Source organism: Lepisma saccharinum, chromosome 14, assembly GCF_977018435.1.
Source record: "Lepisma saccharinum chromosome 14, izLepSacc3.1, whole genome shotgun sequence".
Taxonomy (NCBI): domain Eukaryota; kingdom Metazoa; phylum Arthropoda; class Insecta; order Zygentoma; family Lepismatidae; genus Lepisma; species Lepisma saccharinum.
The window spans coordinates 30,697,682-30,716,681 of record NC_139242.1 but is presented as its reverse complement, the minus strand read 5'-3'; the positions used below and the strand labels follow the sequence as shown (position 1 = coordinate 30,716,681).

The following is a 19,000-nucleotide window of genomic DNA, read 5'->3' as shown; positions in this document are numbered from 1 at the left end:
CCCCAATATGAATGGAGGAACTACTACACAAGACGAACACAAACACATTAGACAGCACAACTACTACACAAGACACACACAAACACATCACAACTACAACAAAATATAAACACAAACACACCACAAAGTGCTTGACAAAACAATTTTGGAACACTGGTGCAAATAGAAGTACAGTTGAGACTGCTTTATACGTAACACAGTACTGCATGATTCTGTTTAATATGTAAAATACTGTAGGTCCCGGAAAAATATAATTTAAAAATGTCTTAATTAAACTGCATTTGTACGTAGTAATTTTCATTAAATGCAGTTCAACTGCACGTAACCAAGCTACAACAGTGTCGTTACAAAAACACAAGGCAAGTTTCAAATACGAAACAGGATAGGAAACAGCTGATGTTTGCTGTGTTCCATAATAAAAACAGAATGTCAGTTCCTTCAGGGAATATTTTCAGTTGCTACTGGTTTGCTATGGAGAACAGAAAGAGGAAAAGTTATACGCTTGACCAAAAAGTACACTTTATATGGGAATCCACATTTATACGCTAATCAACATAAAACTATAACTAAAATAGCTGCAGATTTAGGCATCGCATATGCCACACTTTGAACAATCATTAGTAAAAGAAATGCTATTTTAGACAAATTTTTAAAATTGGATAGTAAATCGACAAAACGCAGTCGTCAACAAGAGGAAAGATATGCAGATTTGGAAAAAGCGCTCCTTACCTGTATTTAAGGATCAAACTTTCAGATTCGTTAATTTTCAACTTTATGACAGAAACAACATGCATTACATATATCTTGTTCCTCAAAATAGATACAATTACAGTATTTGAACAATGATATGACATGGTATCTAAAACTGAGTGATAAGTAATTCTCACTTATACGTAATATTTTCAGTAAAAATTATCAAAACTTTTAATTTTTCCAGCAACCTTTTAATAATTTATGCTTCGTTCAAGTAATAACATTGCACAAATGGTGTTTTTTAATCACACAAACTATAACAGGTAAATTTAATCATATTGAAGTGCTGTCTGTCACCGAGCTACAACTAACTGAACTGAACTGATTAGAACTAAATACAGTTATAACTAAAAACTAAATGCATAACTTTTCAAAACTTTAAACTTTTTAGACAGCTTCTTTGTTCAAGTAGGCCTACAAACATTGCACCCACATCATCTTCAATAATTACATGATCAGACTGCGGAGTAGGGAATATTTCATTTCTTTCCTGAGTCTAGAGATACTTTGAAACATTGACCTTACTTCATCATTACAAGTTATTTGAAATGGATTAACTGATACGGTTTGCACAGGACCATAAAACACATACAGTGTTTTTACAATTTCAATCTGTGGTTGCGCTGGCCAACAGTACCTGTTGTCTCCAAACCATTTGAGACATTTTATTTCAACGCTAAGTAATTTGTTTTAGGTTTCTTCTTCGTCTTCATAAAACATATTTTGTATTTTTCCATAATAGTAACTTGTATTGTAGTACACAGCATATATACCATCTTCTTCAATACGTTCGTGCACACACTGAATGTGAAGTTTCAATTATTGAACACTTCATGGTGTATGTTTCCCATATTGTGCTAGTACACTGGTTTAATCATCAGACTCACCAAAAGAAATATCTGTCAAGTCCTGCAATTCAGTTACATCCATGTCTTCAGTCTCAGAATCTGAAGAAGGGCTGCAGTCCAATAATTACCCCATAACTAAACATGCATGTCATATTGTTCATCCTACAATGGTGTTTTTCAGCACAAACCACCTTCATACACATATCCAACACTGGGCATTACAAAATTCAATATCAAGTAAAAGATAACAAACATATACCAGGTGTATAAGCTTAAATCTGCTGTTTGCTCATAGATGGCGTTAGTGAGCGTATGAAGCTACCATGAGCACGCCATACCTGGTGTTTTTATGAGTTGGACATCTGCCAACACAAATCAGTGCACATCGTTAGCAGGTGCAGACAACAACAGACAGTGTTCCTGTGGTAAGCATGTCTAGTTTTGTGCCAGAAAAAGAGCATATGCGGGAAGCTCTGCTTTTCTGCTTCCATTTGAAGAAATCGGCTGTCGAATCGCATCCAATGCTTGTGGAGGCCTATGGTGACAGTGCTGTATCGGAAACAACGTGCAGGGATTGGTTTCGTCGGTTCAAAGACGGCAATTTTGACCTGAGCGACAAGAAGCGTGAAAATCGGCCCAGGAAGGTTGAGGACCATCAATTGCAGGCTCTTTTGGACGAGGACGATACCCAAACGCAAAAGATGCTTGCCGAGCAATTGAGTGTTACTCAAGCAGCCATTTCCATGCGTCTACGTGCCATGGGAAAGGTTCAAAAGATCGGAAAATGGGTGCCGCATGAATTGACCGATCGGCAGCTGGAGAGACGGCAAAACACATGCGAAATCTTGCTTGCCAGACAAAAAAGAAAGTCTTTCCTGCATCGGATTGTGACTGGTGATGAAAAGTGGATATATTTCGAGAATCCTAAACGCAAGAAATCGTGGGTTGATCCCGGCCAACCATCAACATCTTCCTCGAGACCAAATCGCTTCGGCCGGAAGACGATGCTGTGTGTTTGGTGGGATCAACAGGGCATCGTCTACTTTGAGCTGTTGAAACCTGGTGAAACTGTCACTGCCCACCGCTACCACCAACAACTGATCAAATTGCACCGTGCTCTGTGTGACAAAAGACCGGATTATCAAGAAAGACATGACAAGCTGATTTTCCTCCACGACAACGCCCCATCACACACGTCAAGACTGGTCCAAAACTACTTGGAGACACGCAACTGGGAGGTGCTACCCCATCCCGCCTATTCACCAGACCTGGCCCCTTCCGACTACCATCTGTTTTCGTCGATGGGCCACGCCCTCGCTGAGCAGCACTTCGATTCGTATGCAGACATCCGAAAATGGCTTGATGAGTGGTTTGCCTCGAAAGAGAAGGACTTTTTTTGGCGTGGTATCCACAAATTGCCCGAGAGATGGGCAAAATGTGTAGCTCGCGAGGGCAAGTACTTTGAATAAATTTCTTGTTGCTTTCTATGAACAAACCATGTGTTTTTCTGACTACAAAACAGCAGATTTAAGCTTATACACCTGGTATACAATTTTGTTCCATTTGAAAAAAAAAGTTAAAACAATTCTTTTCAAGTGCTTTGGGTTATTAATATATTTTTTGAGAAAATGTACTAATCTCATCCCAATAATTAATCAGAGCATTGCTGGATAGTATATAATTAACAAATGTTGGTTGGTTAGATGTAACAAATTATGATACAACATGGTTTTTGGTCCCTGTCTAATATTTAACCTGATTTTCTGTGTCCAATATTTACCCCGGTCACCCTATTACCCATGGCTACAGAAGAAATTTTATATTAAATACTTAGGAAAAGGTTATGTTTTGAACTATTTTTATGGGTGGTAGATATTAGAATTAATACAGATTTTATTACTAAATTTTATTACAATTATGTATTATTTTAGGATGGAATGAAGTAGAATAAATTTATTCATGATTAAGCATTTTGCATGTATATGCTATAATTGGTGTTTTTTTTTCTTTCTTTAAAAAAACTCTTGGTTAAGTGGGATCCTAACTGTGGTGTTAGCTAGGATATAGTGACCTTACACCCAAGTTTAAATATAGGAATTGCCCTAATGACATTTATCTGGAAAATTTTTGTTCTTGGTCTGGAAAAATCAGAGAATTTTGGTTTTACGAAATTGTAGACACCCTGTTTATTTGATGAATTGCAAACTTGAGCAGAAATATTTTTTTTACCTTTTTCTCCTCGATTTCTTTTAGCAGTCTTTGAGTTCTTTCTTCCTTTTCTTTAATTGCTTTCTCTAAGAGTTCCTGAGATTCTTTCAAACTTATTTTGATTTCTTCTAGTCTACGGGAATTCTCCTCGCTCTCTGATTTTCTCTTTTCTGCCACATATTCTTTCCATTGCACTGTTTGTTCTGATATGATCTGGAATGAAAAATGTGAAAACAGCACAAAATAGAAAAGTATTGTACACATTTGGAAGACATGTGCTTATATGAAGAAAATACAATCAGTGGCGACTCATTCCTTTTTTGGGAAGTAGAAAGAAGTTGTGGTAAACCGAGGAAGGTTTGAAAAATGCATTTAATTACATTACACATATTTCTTGTACTGTCCTTTTGCATTTAGAATGTTTGCTACGTGCACAAGGTAGGGCAAGGGGCCCTTGCTCCTCACTTTGACCTATGAAATATTTACATTTAAACCTACGAAAATAACATTGATGATATTTCAGATTTTCAGATTGCAAAAATTTCGATTTGTTCCCCTCTCCCTGTCGTCATGTGGATTGAGGGTAATAAAAAGTGCTGCTTGAACTCTGAAATTATGCTAAATGCATCTAAATTGTGCTTGGCTTTATTATTAATTACTTTTTTCCCCAGATACCTGTAGTTTTAAGTTAATTTATGCATCTACTTTTAGAGTTTTCAACTTGCGTTACTTATTATTCACTACAGTTATGTAATATTGTTAATTTTCCCACAAGATTGTTTACAATGTCTCAACTATCGAAATGGGTTCAGCATATAACTTTGAGAAAACTGTTTGTTTACCCCAACATTCTACCGATTTCCTGCCCTCAATTTTCTTCACGAACTAAATTGGTCAGGATAAAGAAATGATAGAGGATGAATCGTGGCATGGTTGTAAAAAGCTGAAAACATATTCCTTTGAATTCGATTTCCCCCTCCCAGGGACTGGCGTTTGCAGATTATGCTAGATTATTAGAGGCATGCAAACTTAGTTTTTGACGAAAACAACGAAATATGAAATAACATGCTGTAATGTTCATTTTTCATGTCTCTGAAAGGTGAGAGGTGCATTTTTCTACCCTGTTTTGTCACGAAATAATGCAAAATATACTCTTAAACACGAAATTTACTGTTTACATACCGACGCGACACTTTCTGAAGTCTGAAGTATCCTGGGAGTTATGCAATTCACGGAAATTTTTGATTAATTCTGCTGTAAATATTTGAGAAGCAAAAATGGACCCCTTTACACAGGAATAAACTTAATACTCTGGTAACTACATAAATGTGCTATTAGAAGGGATAACTTTATTTTGTGTAATAAGTGCATATTTAAGTCAAATATATGATTATATTCACAATTTTTAAACCAAAATGTCATTTTATATAGCACTTTTGATGTGATTATTCACCGCTACAACACTAAAATTTTATTTTATTTACCGCTTTTGAACCCGAAATCGACTCTGTTTTTGTACCGAAATGTTGCTTTTTTATTTACCAAAAATATGTGCCTCTATAGATTATGACAAAAGCAGGGTGCTAGGTGCCAAGAAATATCAAACTGTGCTAGGTTTAGTACCATTTTGCTGGGGTTGGCATCACTGATTGAGGAAACACTTGATGCTTCCTACGTGAATCTTTTGGCCTGCTCTCTGTTGCTGCTAAATCTTTTCCCCTCCCCCACACTGCCCCTCCACCCTTCACCCATCTGTCTGTAGTTTGACCATTCAGTGTGTCCATCCCCCATCATCTTTAGGCTGCGGCTGGAGCAAAGAACAGCAGTCAGCTCCAACCTACTTTTAGTCAATTGGATGCACATTGTGTTCATAATTTAAAAGTAGAGAACTGGAAATAAGTATAAATGAGCTGTAGATAGTTCCTCACTTCCTACATGGAGGAACGCCCCTGAATACAATGTAGAACATTGTCGAGAGGATATTTTGTCAGGTTTACTTCAATTCAGCATGAATCAAAATGTCAGATTTGTTGGAAAATTGGGTATCAGTTTTACATTTTACATAAGTTCTGTATAAATATCTGCAGTTTTTGTGTACACGTCCATTTTTCATAAACATATGCAGAAAATATAGCTTGTAACCAATAGGTTTCTAATACAGGGGATGGAAAAAATATGGAAACACCACGACATCGGAACAGGTGATATCGATGCAATTTTTCCACTTGAAATCGGACACTGTGCGACATTCTTTTGTTTTGCATCGTGAGATAGGACCCTGCCGGACTGGTAGGAGTCAATTGTTGCACTGTAGATAGCGTGCAGTGCAGTCGATACTGAATCATGTCCAAGCTGACAGTGTTTCAAAGAGGGCAAATTATTGTTGCCCGCCTTGCAGGCACCTCTGTTACCAAAGTAGCCATGTTATTTGGCACATCGACTCTATCCAAGATCATGGTGACATAATAGTGTGTCCGGAAAGACATCATCAGATAAACACCTGCGTGGATGAAAATGTACACTGAATCACAGAGACAGAATGACACTGAGATGGATTGTGACCATGTTCAGCAGAAGAATGGTGCAAGATCCCATTATTCACCATCCAGGACTTGTATTTGTCCATTCCTCGGAGACTGCAGGCCGTTTTGGAAGCTAAAGACAATTCTGCACCTTATTCGCTACAGCATTCCAGCTTTTCTTCGCAGGTGTTTCCATATTTTTATCCATCCCCTGTATTTACCAATAATATGGAAAAGATATGCAGAGTAAGTAAAAAAGATGTAACGTCGTCACATATTTGGCTTATGATGCTATTTATGATAGGCAAAAACATCTAAGACCTCAATAGACAGGAAACAAATGAAAGTTTATATTCACACTTGTAGTGCAATTCCTGTAGCTCTGTGTGAGGAGCTAGTGTGGCAAAATGGTGAGAGATGACTAGGGCTGAACCGAAACCACTTTCAACTGATGCTGATACTTGCACCAATTCCAACTGATACCAATACTTGAACATTATAATAATTTAAAACTGTTAAAAATATTGATTAATATTACTGTGTAAGTATTCCACGCTAATTATATGCATTAATTTATCATATTTTTTTACTTTAAAATATTCAAGAACACAATATTAAATTACATGTTATGTAATCACAGAATTCTGTTTTTTCACACATAAATGGTGTGATATTAAAAGAAACTTCGAATTTTGCATAATTTTCAGGATAATTAATTAGACTCTGCTAAAGTTGGCATCATTTTTGTGGAGTTCGTGAAAGACCAAAATGAGTGAAAAGTATCGGTTGGTATAAATTTCAACCGATACTTTCCGATATAGATACATTGGCATCGGTTGGCCAGCAAAGGTAGGGGTAGGGTACAAGGGGAAATATATCCCTACCAGGTACTTATTATAACAACTCTTTTGTCTGGTGGAGTATACAGGTCGCAACACATAATGAAACCCTTTTCCCATGCTAGAAATTTTCGTTTGTTCATCTTGAGAGTGATAAGTGGTGAAATCTTTTGGCTTGCTGATATGATCATACGAGTAATAAGCTATTTTGCAATATTCTTGTATTTTATGTTTGTCACTTATTGTTTATTGGTGCTTGGAAATACATCCCTACCAGGTACTTATTATAACAACTCTTTTGTCTGGTGAAGTATACAGGTCGCAACACATAATGAAACCCTTTTCCCATGCTAGAAATTTTCGTTTGTTCATCTTGAGAGTGATAAGTGGTGAAATCTTTTGGCTTGCTGATATGATCATACGAGTAATAAGCGATTTTGCAATATCCTTGTATTTTATGTTTGTCACTTATTGTTTATTGTTGCTTGGGAGTGCACAGTGCACAAAGTTAGCTTGAAAAATAGAAGATGACTCGTATTCATCCAGAATTTTACAATAACCAGCTCGGATGAAAAGAGAATTGTATTAAATATGTTTGTATTTTTCTGGGTGATGGATAGAAGAGGAGGGATTGAAACATAAAATATTAACGCCAAGGGGAAGCAGAGGGGGGGGGGGAGGAGAAAAGTGATTTGTTTTACCTGAACTACTGTTAGGAGAAATAGCATGTGAAGGCAAAATGAACAACCAACATAAGGAAAGCCTGATGTATTCATTAACAATGAAGATGAACTTTCTAACATGTTATTTTCAACATTACAGTTTTTACTTGTGGACATGGATTCAGAATTATGAAATGTGCACAGTTTAATAGTCATGGTGAACAATACACTTTTTATCACTACAGGATGCACGCCGGTTCGAGTCTCCTGGGGGAAACGTAACAACTTCTTCTTTAGATTTCTGCCTGTGTATGGGATGGGTGGCCACCCACCATCATGAGAAAATTCGGGAGCTACGAATGAGTAGCGTAACCCGGTCATGGAAAGCTACACAACAACAACTGGGGGTTTTGTCGAGCTGACCAAAACATCATACCGTAATTTGTTGGGTGATCTTCCACCTGGAGAAGTGGGAGTGAGGCCGGCAGTCAGTAGGTAGGCCTTGGCCCTCATGGGCAGTTGTTGCACCATGGGTTATTGTTTGTTTTACTAATAGACAATATCATTACCACCATATGAGAGTAGCTAACAAACAATTTTATACGTTATTGAATGTTACCACACATAAATCACGTACACATTCAGTGAATAAATAATACTCAAAATTACCTGTTCACGCTTCTCCCTATCTGCTTGCCAAACCAGATGGGCCTGATATGCAAATTCATCACAATCACGTTCCAGTTCTTTTTTCAAGGCCATAGATTCCAAAATGCGACGGTCATGTTCTGGTACACAGAGATCCTCTAGGCTCATGTAACTAAGGAGAAAATGCATAGATGCTTAAGTGCCTCTCGAGTTATTATATTTGAGCTTTCTTTCTCTTTCAGTTATTTTGCTGTAACAATGGAGATGAATGATGAAATGGATATGCTCATGCCTTACCCAGAGTTCAAACCCTGGACGTCTGCCTTCATAGCATACCATGCTAACCATTCTGCAACAGAGGTTGGCATTTATGCTTTTGATCGTACAATAGATCAGATTGTGCAATTAGTAAGAGCTTGTAAGCTCAAAAAATATTGACATGTATCAGGAATATTAAATTGGTTATGCTTACTTACTTTGCACTTTTGTTTATGAGCCGAAAGCAACTGAAGTACATCTATTAATAAAAATGTTTGAACGTAAATGTATTATTTCATAAGTCATATATATTTTTTTCAAAATATTGCAAAAAATTCAAGTAAATACTACTGTATTAATTCATCAAATACACCCGTGATAATTAATTGTATTTACAGTTGTGCAAACTTTATTCACCAGCATGCCAATTGAGCATCTATGTGTAAAAGAGAGAGAGAGAGAGAGAGAGAGAGAGACTAAAACTTGAACAGATTTTTAAGAACCTGTAAGCCAGTCATTTATGTTAAAATTATATTGATTTGAATACTATTTGGAGAGAGAACTAATGAATAGTTTTAGAAACTAAAGTGTTTAGGTAATTTTAGGGCTTAAAATGTGAATATGATTGTGGAATGAATTAATAGAAGTAGGACCGAGGAGGAGGAGTAATACTGATACCTATGTAATGCAATCAGGAAATAAGCTCTTCATCTGAACTGTCAGGGTGCTAGGAAAAGGGAAGGCCCAAATACTTGTGGAGACTTACTATTGCGGTGGATGGAAGGCGGGAGGGAAAGAGTTGAAGAAGATTGTACATAGGTATATGACAGAGTGAGACAGAGATAGCTCATGGTTGTCCAAGTCTTGAGAAGATTTAGATTTTCTACCATCATAGATCCTTGTAGGGAAATATGACACTAAGATACCTGTGCAGAGGAAAGTGAAAGAAAAATATTTACGCATCACACAAAATTTACAAGAATAAGGTAGAAACTGAAAGCTGTTAAGTATCGAGGTATCATTTGAGAAATGAGAAACATGGTTGTAAATAAATTTAGAGAAACTTATGTACTAATTTTTCCACGAAGCTTGTTTTTGTAGTTATTCTATTAATTTAGGTGGTCACTCCCACCAAAATTAATAGAATGAATGATTTGATGTATTTTGCTTTGTGTTCCTGCCACTTTTGGTTAATTGCGAAGATGAGGATGAATAGTGATAAGATAAAATAGATGAAGAGATAAACCCATACTGACAGTACATAACACAAGCAGAGAGGCTTATCCTGGCTGCCAATAGAGGCTCCAGAGCCTCGTTAAGGCGAAGAGTGACAGTTTAGCACCAGGTGTGCATTTATTTTAATATTGTCAGAATGGGCAGTAGTACTAAAGAAAATCCCCTGTGAATTAGAGAGTATGAATTTCTCCCCACATTGCAAGTGGAAGTGTTTTTTAAAGTTCATTATTAAGCTTGATACGATGTTTGAAAAATATGATGATTAAGAATTTTCAGATTCCCATGTATTCCTTATGGAGAAAGAAATTCAACAACTTCAAGTTAAGGCTAATCAAATGGAAGTTTCGACTTTTCCGCCTGCCAATCAAATCTTTAACCTGTCTCCTTTCTGTTCATGTGTTTTTCTGCACCATCCGAAATTTGATATTCTCAAGAGAACAAGTAAAATTATACTCCGATAAGCGTAATGCTAAGTTTTCTCCCCCTCCTACAACCATCCACGGCACATACCTCTCGGTGGGGGAGCAGCAGTTTATGGTCCTCACGTCTGACTGGACATAGAAATTGTTCCTCGTGCCCTTAAGCTGCAAAATGCAGTCCATGGTGTACTACATTAAAGGTTAACAATTGGGTGTCTTTCTAGATGATCACGCCTTACATGCAGAAATTAATAGAGCAACTACAAAAAAAACAGTTTTTTGGAAAATGTGTGTACATAAGTTTCTCTGTATTTAAGACATCATATTTTGGGTAGGGAAATGAGATACAAAATGAAGGAACAATAATATCAAAAGTTTAGTGCACTGGCAAGTGTTAGAATATAATATGTTGATTGTGCATATTCTCTCTCGTCATTATTAGTGTCCAACACGCACACATATTACTAAATCAACAAGTGCAAAGTGGAAAAACCATCTCAATAAAGAGTACAGGAACTGCTATGCTAATCACATATTATGCAATAAAAAGAGATGAGATTGAAAATCTTTAAGGTATAAAGTATGGAGTATAAACTCAAAACTAAAGCACATCTTAAGAGTAGTAATGTACTTTAAAAAGAAATTTAGTGAACAACGTTATAAGTAATGGCTACATACTGAAGAGAAAGAACATTACTATGATATACAGAATTAAATTACTGTCTAAGTGTGGTTGATACATGAGATGTCGGCTACTAGGTAGTCTGTAGTAAATTTCTAACTTCTGGAAATTGATAAAACAATACTAGAATCTTACTTTTGACTTCATGATAAATATGCATATGTGATTCTAATACATTACAACATCCCACAATAAGTTTTTGTGAATGACATTTTCTGCAGTTAAAAATAATTGGATGCTATCTCATCCTGCTTACGTTCAGAGAAGGTATGTGCCTAGAAATATAATGGGGGGGAGGTTGAACCAAGTGTCTCAGAAAAATAATAATATAAATGCTTAAATTATTATACCTAGGTAATTCCTAAGTCTGTTCATAATATATAAGTTAACTAATATTGGATCAATATTATTACATGAATAGGGAATAAGATGTTATAAGAATAGGAATATAATAGCACATATTCATTATCTAGCTTACGTGTTGTTAATATATCACCAAAATTTGTATAAACTCTCCTGGCAAGGATATTAATGTCGAAAGGATAAGGGATTGAATATTCATTGAATAACAAAAAAGCATGTTAGATCTACTTGACGAAATGTAAAGTTTCTGATTATTATTAGTAGTGGTGTGCATAAAAATTCTTTAGTACTGCCATTCAAAGCCATGTGATCCCAATCTAATCCTTGCCTTCAAGTTCGTTGGGTATTTAATTTTAGTACTCTTTAAGTCCAGACACCTGGATCCTCCTCTCCTAAATATGCCCTTGGCAGAGAGGCAAGCTTGACCTGTGTCCATTCTTGAATGGAAGTGCCAAATATAAACTTTCAGCCTAACAGTAGGTTATTGTTTATCCATTGTTAGTGCTGACTCTGCACATATATTGTTTTTAGTATTATTTGAACTAAACTTTATTACTACTATCAGTTGTATTTTTACGGACATCTCCTCATTCATCTGTAGTATAAATTTGTTACATTTATCTTACACCTCAACACTTTTTTCTTCCATTTTCTAACATTTTAATTACAAAATAAGTTTAACACTATATTGTTCTTAGTTATTGAAGAATTTTACTTCAGTTACTTACAACCTTTATGCAGGTATTACGATAATTTTAGACTGTTTACAGTCTCGTCCCACGTAACAAAAATATTTAGGCAACGTGCATAGAGTGCTGTCAAAATTAAATGTCATGCAACATATGCAATTAAGCACACCATCTCAAGCAGTAGTACATATGTAGTATTACCCTGATAAACTTCGTTGAAGAATACCTCTGTCAGCAACACGGACTAAATTCGATGGTCTTGTTAAACTATAGACGGTTCTCCTTGGGGACAAATTGTATTTTTCTGCAACATTTCTTCTTGCACTAATGAAACAAATTATGCATTGAAAACTATAAACTATGAAAACACTAAAAAAATCACTAAGCTAAAGTTTGAGTACATACATTCACACACACAGGAAGCTTCTTTTTTTATACATGCACACATCTTGAAAAACAGTTCTGAATATTTTATTGCTTTTGTTAATTGCATCCAACACTAATTGCATTCATGAAAAATAGACATTCAAAAATCTGATTGATCCACTTGACCCATAAAGATTTTATAATTAAGTACCTATGTAAGCATCAAGATACATCAACATATTTTTTAAAAAAAATTAAAATAAGATGCAGCAGTAAACAGGAACACAAACAAAAAGTGCTGGCTATTTTTCAAACACCATTTCCAGCATCATCAAACCAAACTGAAGGGAGATGGAAATGAACAAGCATCATAGAGAAAGCTAATGCACAAACTCATTGTTTGCCTCCACATGGCACAATATTGGAATATATCCTGTGTGAATTACCAGTGTTTTATTGCATTTTATGTACTGTTGCATTTCTTAATTACAATGCTTGAACAGGTTATTGGGCCTCTTCATTGATACCATTCATAAGTATAATCACAATTTATTATTTTTTTGTGCTGTTAGCATCATTTTTCTGCCATTTTTTCTTTTCACGACAGTGAGAATGAGTGGTGATCAGATGAAGTTAAAGCAGGGACAATCACAAAGAACACTCATACCCAGCAAAAGTCGACCACTAAGCTGCCTATCATAATTTACAAGCCTCCATGATGGCACAGTGGTAATGTCAATGCCTTGTAATCAAGGGGTCCCAGGTTTGATAGCGGGTGGAGGCACATAGTCATTCAGATCCCACTCTAAACTGTATGTTCAGCACCGATAGCCTATCTGCTCATAAAGTGGACTTAAAACAACAATTCAACATGATTTACAGTATGTATAATGGATAAGGATACATATTTGTGATGCAACTACAGGGTGACAAGAAATAACCCATACAAAGTTTGGCGTATCATGCCAAGAATGTAGTGTACCGTAGCCAAATAATTGTTGTGTTATTGGATTCTCCATAGTCTTTTGTAACTGTACCTGTTGTTTCGGCTTCATAATGATTACTTTCTTTGTGTTTCACAATGTCAACCAAACGCAGTGCAATTTTGGAACTGTGGCGTCAAGGAAAGCGTCAATGTGAAATTGTTCGTTTGCTGGGTGTTCCAAAAATGACAGTCTCAGATGCAGTTCGGCGATTCAAGCAGCTCGGCCATGAAGGCGACAGTCCCGGAAGAGGAAGAAAGCCTACCGTCAACACATCCCAGAACCGCAAGATCATCAAAAATCGAGTTCAGCGAAATCCGAGTGTCTCCATGAGAAAAGTCGCCCTTGAGTTCGGGATCAACCACGAATCGGTGCGGCAAATGGCGAAAGAGAACCTCAACCTCAAGGAGTACAAGCTCCAAAAAGTTCAGCTTCTCACGGACGAAAACAAGCGCCTGCGACTCAAAAGATGCCACCCTCTGAAGCACCGGGCTGCAGGTCAGCGATGGGAGCACATTCTCTTCACAGACAAGAAGCTGTTCACCGTGGAGCAGGTGCACAACCACCAAAACGACAGGACCTGGTCTGCAGAGGCTCCCGGTACCTCAGCCATCGTCGAACACCGCCAAAATCCAAAGTCGGTCATGGTGTGGGGCGGAATTTGCGCAAGCGGCAAGACGCCCCTGGTTTTCGTGGATCAAGGGGTCAAAGTCAACCAAGAATTGTACCGCCGCGACATTCTCGAGAACGTCCTTCCGTGGGCCCAGCAGCACTTCGGCGATATGCAATGGACATTTCAGCAAGACTCCGCTCTGGCCCACAGGGCAAAAATGTGGTGCAGAACCCATTTTCCGGACTTCATCGCATCGATGGAATGGCCGCTCTACTCGCCGGATCTCAACCCAATGGACTACTGTGTCTGGTCGATTTTGGAGGCTAGGGTATGTGCTAAACGCCACCACAGTTTGGAGTCGCTGAAGCAATCGCTGTGTCATGAGTGGAACCGATTGTCGCCCGAGGACCTGCGGCCCATCACCCAAAATTTCAAAGCCCGTTTGGACCTCTGTATCGCCGCCCAGGGAGGCCACTTTGAAACCGGCTGAACATCTTGTTCCTAAGGCCCCTTGTCATTGTTCTTCAGTGTTGTTTTGCTCAATTGTTTTGGTTTAATAAATTTATGATCACAAACATTAGTATGGGTTATTTCTTGTCACCCTGTAATTTACTAGTAATCTTTCAGTGTCTGCAGATATAGGCATGTGGATGCAGAAATGCTTCCACCTCATCTGATGAATAATTCTTTTCCTCTGAAGTTTTCTTCATCTTTGGATAACCATATAAATAATAAACCTCACAACAGCTTAAATTTTATTCTGAGGGACAAAATGTTCAGCTATAACTCTTTTCATGCAAAGAAGAAAAGACTATATGTAAAGCCTGGAACAATCAAAAAAATGCAAATAATAACTTTTTGCTCATATCCATAAGATACCATAAATTCCATAAAGAGCATGCTGTTTTAGTAGTCATGCGTAATTACAAAACATTGTGAAAAATCACAATTGATTTATTTACATGATGCACATCTTTGACAAGTTGGTCTTTCTGACTTCACAAAGTAAATATAATAATATATATTTGTTTTACTCACCTAAATGACACCTGTTTCTTTTTGCATGTATTTTTGTTATTGTTATTGTCATGAAAATCCTTAAGGGTTAGCTTTAGTGCCGTACGAGACCGTTGACTTATTGATGCTTTTGATGGCCTAGTGAGTTTTGTTCTAGGTATTTTAACATTGGATGGTAACTGAGGAGGGGTTGGAGTTCGAGGTGAAACACCGGAACTTCCCCTGCTATGAGTACCAGATGTACCGCTTCCGGGTCGAGATGATCGTTTTGGACATGAGGTGTCACCTTTTTTGCTGGCACTCCGTTTTACAGCTGCTTTCGCAGATGCTGGCCTGCTTGGCCTTGTCTTTAGCAAGTTTCCAGATTTAGGTCCTGTGTCCGAATCACCGTTGTAAGCACCACCAATCAAGTGAAGAGGTCGTAGGATGTGTTGGTCACTTGTAGAGCTCAAGTGTGATTCGGTGTTTTCTGCTCCGAAGTTTGTACAACTTTTCTGCGTTTCCAGCACCCTTTGAAGATAAGTTTACACATTAGACATGCATGGCATGTAAATTAATAGTAGGTCATGTCAATTATATTCTTTATTCAACTAACATTCTATTACTTTTGGCTTTATTTCATAACTTTTTCATTCCTTCATACAAAATTAAATGTTATCAACACATATGTCATTATTATGTGGTTCATGTAGTACCATGCATATAAATCTGATTTATTAGGTTCCACCTTGGGAATTAATCCTTAGGTCTCTTGGCATGTTTTTATCTATTAATTGTCCTCTTTAGTGCATATTAAAATAACCAGGATGAACAACTGCAGGGTGCCCAGTTGCCATGGCACCTAAAAATTTTCACCTCGTACTTGAAGTTACAAATTCAGTTCTAATATATATATTCGAGTTCAATTGTGGGAATTTCCATTACCTTTTTTTTTTTAAAAGAAAACATTTTTAATGTTTGTGTGTTTTCTGTATCATATGTACCATTAAATCAGAATAATAAACATGCCATTATAAATTTTTGCACTGTTGGTAGCTGAATTTTAGAATCTGCAGTGATATGGTAGAGTGAGCCACATATTAGAATGTATTACATTTCATTCACGCTGTTATCAGAAGAGTCTTCAATCGTCTTTAGGGAAGCAAGAATTAATTACTTTTAATCAAGTCATATATAAATTAATAAATTAGATGTTTTGCTGTCACATTTTAAAATGTGTAGCTTTATCTTAGTTGGATTCATGGCTTTCTTAGTCTGTATTTGAAAAAAAATGGTGGCTTCTGAGATAAAGGGGCTGGAGCCTGAATTATTTTTTTGTTTTGTCTACCCCCTGTAAATAACTATTTCCACTTGAAGTGTGTTTTTGCTCTGTTTGTACCACTTGACTTACACAAGGTGCCTCCCTGATGGTGCAGTGGTAGTATTGTTGCCTTGTAATCAAGGGGTCCCGGGTTCGATTCCTGGTGGAGGCACATAATGGTTCTATCCCAATTAGCCTTACTGTGCATAAAGTGGTTTTAAAATACCAACTCAATCAATCAATTAACTTACACATATTTGTATCCCTATATCAGAGGATTTTGGTGCGTACTAAGTCAAATAATATTGTAAGATAGAACTTCAGTTCAGTTATTCATTTTTTTAATCTATGTCAATGTCTTCTACATTTATGAATAATTAATATTAACTTTATACCTATTTTACACATATTTATAAAATTAACAGGAAGCCATTGGGATTAAGAAGGCTGAATCATTCTCAGTATTTTTAAGGTTGTTGATTTTGATTAATTTTTGTTACATTAGATGATTAATATAAAATGTCTTGTGTTAAAAAGTAACAAATGAGTTTGTATCAGATTCTTTAAGGTGAAATAATGTTTTCAGAATTTTGATGTGCTCATTTTAACATTTTGAAAAATTAATTAGGAAACTTGACCCTTTTACTAAGAAGATTTAAACACTAATTATACAATTCTATTTAAGCAGTTGAATAATGTCTGTTGGACTGCACCCTGGACAAATATGCAAATTGCAGTACTAATTTTTTTAATGTTTGTTGCCTTATTGTACTTCAATTTATTGTAATTTTGAGAATACCACATTGACCTATACATGCCTATATTTAGATATTATGAATATGTTGGTAATTGATACATTCTAATTGAAAGATTGAAAGTCTGTTAATAGGTTAAAGTTAGCTCATTTACAGTGTTAACACTCACCTAGTGCCATTTTCCACATCAGTCTCTAAGGTTGGGTTTTTGTAAAGCCCATTATTCTCTAAAGTCTTTAATCTCAGTTTCTCACCTGAAAGGCATGTAAAAATGCATACAAAAGTTAGCAGCATAATAGAAAATATGATTACATACATAAATAATTTCCTAAAATGCAATTATCATTTTAAAACACTTTCTGTAGCTATCATGCCTAATTGGATTTTTGTGGCATGATAGCCATTTTGGTTTCTTGACCAAAACAGAAACTTTTGTGTTATATTTTATTTACTTCCATTTTCTTGTTCGATTTCAGTTAAAAATTCAAATTTATTATTACCATCACTAATCAATTTGGCTGTTTGGCATATTCTTATGGAATGTGCAAATTTTTTCTTCAGACAAAGTTTTAATCTTCCCAACAGTTCATCATCCATGTTGGGAGATGATGGAGTGTTTTAACAGATATTTTTAGCTTTTTGAGATGATCTGTCCTCTTACATTGTTTCTATGCAGGTCCCTTTAAGCTTCACACTTTTAACCTTTCTCAAGTGTCTCTTTACACCCCCTTTTTTAACGTAAGTCAAGGGTTTTAGATAAGAGGATTATTCCTCTTACACTTTGAAGGATGCAAATTGGGCACATATGTGAATGCATTCAAAAATTTTAATTAATTTATTCAGGCAGTATCTAAACTAACACCAGGATATATTTGGTCTAGGAATTAATTCGTGCGGTTGTTACGCACACATTGAAGCTGTAGTTCAAACACAAAATACATAAATACCTTAAGAAAAATATTGTCCATTGCGAGCCACCACTTTCGCCCATCTGTCAGGCAAGTTACGGATTCCGTGGTGAAAGAAGTCCTCATCCTTTGAAGCGATCCAGTCAGAGACCCATTTTTCGATATCTTCTGAAGAAGTGAACCGCTGTCCAATCAAATCGTTATTCATGCAATCGAACAAGTAGTAGTCCGAAGGAGCAACGTCTGGTGAATACGGCGGGTGGGGTAAAACTTCCCATCCGACATTTTCTAAATAGGTTTTGCGACATGTGGGCGAGCGTTATCATGTTGAAAAATAAGTTTATCATGTCTGTTCTCCCATTCTGGTCGTTTTCTGGCCAGAGCTTGCTTCAAACGCATTAATTGTCGTCGATAACGTTCTCCATTAATAGTTTCACCCGGTTGCAGCAGCTCATAGTACACCACACCTTTCATATCCCACCATATGCACAGCATAACCTTTGCACAGTGAATATCTTGTTTCAGTTGTGATGGACCTGGTTTCGGGTTCTTGTAATGGATCCACTTCTCATCGCCAGTAACAATGTGATGCAAAAACCCCTTTCTTTTCTGTCTTTGAAGCAGCAATTCGCAAATGGTTTTTCGTCTTTCAACGTCTCTGTCTTTCAATTCATGTGGAACCCAATGTGACATCTTTTGAATCATTCCCATGGCTTTGAGGCGTTTGGAAACTGTTGTTTGATCAACGCCTAATGCTTCTGCAAGTTCTTCCTGCGTTTGACACGAATCCTGATCGAGCAATGCTCTCAATTCTTCGTCTTCAAATTTTTTTGGCTGTCCAGGTCGCTCTTGGTCTTCCAGGCCGAAATCACCACTTCTAAACCGTGCAAACCACTTCTGACACGTTCACTCAGCTAGCGCATGGTCACCA

General features: G+C 36.7%; 2 protein-coding genes across 6 annotated transcripts in view; one reads left to right on the top strand and one right to left on the bottom strand.

Annotated features, from left to right (window-relative positions):
- LOC145998770 (EEF1A lysine methyltransferase 4-like) overlaps positions 1 to 19,000 on the top strand; it is a 177,908-nt gene that overhangs the window by 11,910 nt on the left and 146,998 nt on the right. The window lies entirely within an intron of this gene.
- The window catches only part of LOC145998768 (uncharacterized), an 81,788-nt gene that overhangs the window by 22,906 nt on the left and 39,882 nt on the right, over positions 1 to 19,000 (bottom strand). For 4 of the 5 annotated variants that reach the window (XM_083135343.1, XM_083135347.1, XM_083135345.1 and 1 more), the window contains exons 5-9: positions 17,331 to 17,415; positions 15,128 to 15,616; positions 12,329 to 12,451; positions 8,502 to 8,652; positions 3,831 to 4,022 (exon numbers count right to left, since the gene is read on the bottom strand). In XM_083135343.1, coding sequence (XP_082991469.1) covers positions 3,831 to 4,022; positions 8,502 to 8,652; positions 12,329 to 12,451; positions 15,128 to 15,616; positions 17,331 to 17,415 — 1,040 coding nt within the window. The remainder of the gene's footprint in view (positions 1 to 3,830; positions 4,023 to 8,501; positions 8,653 to 12,328; positions 12,452 to 15,127; positions 15,617 to 17,330; positions 17,416 to 19,000) is intronic. The other variant, XM_083135346.1, reaches the window with a different exon arrangement.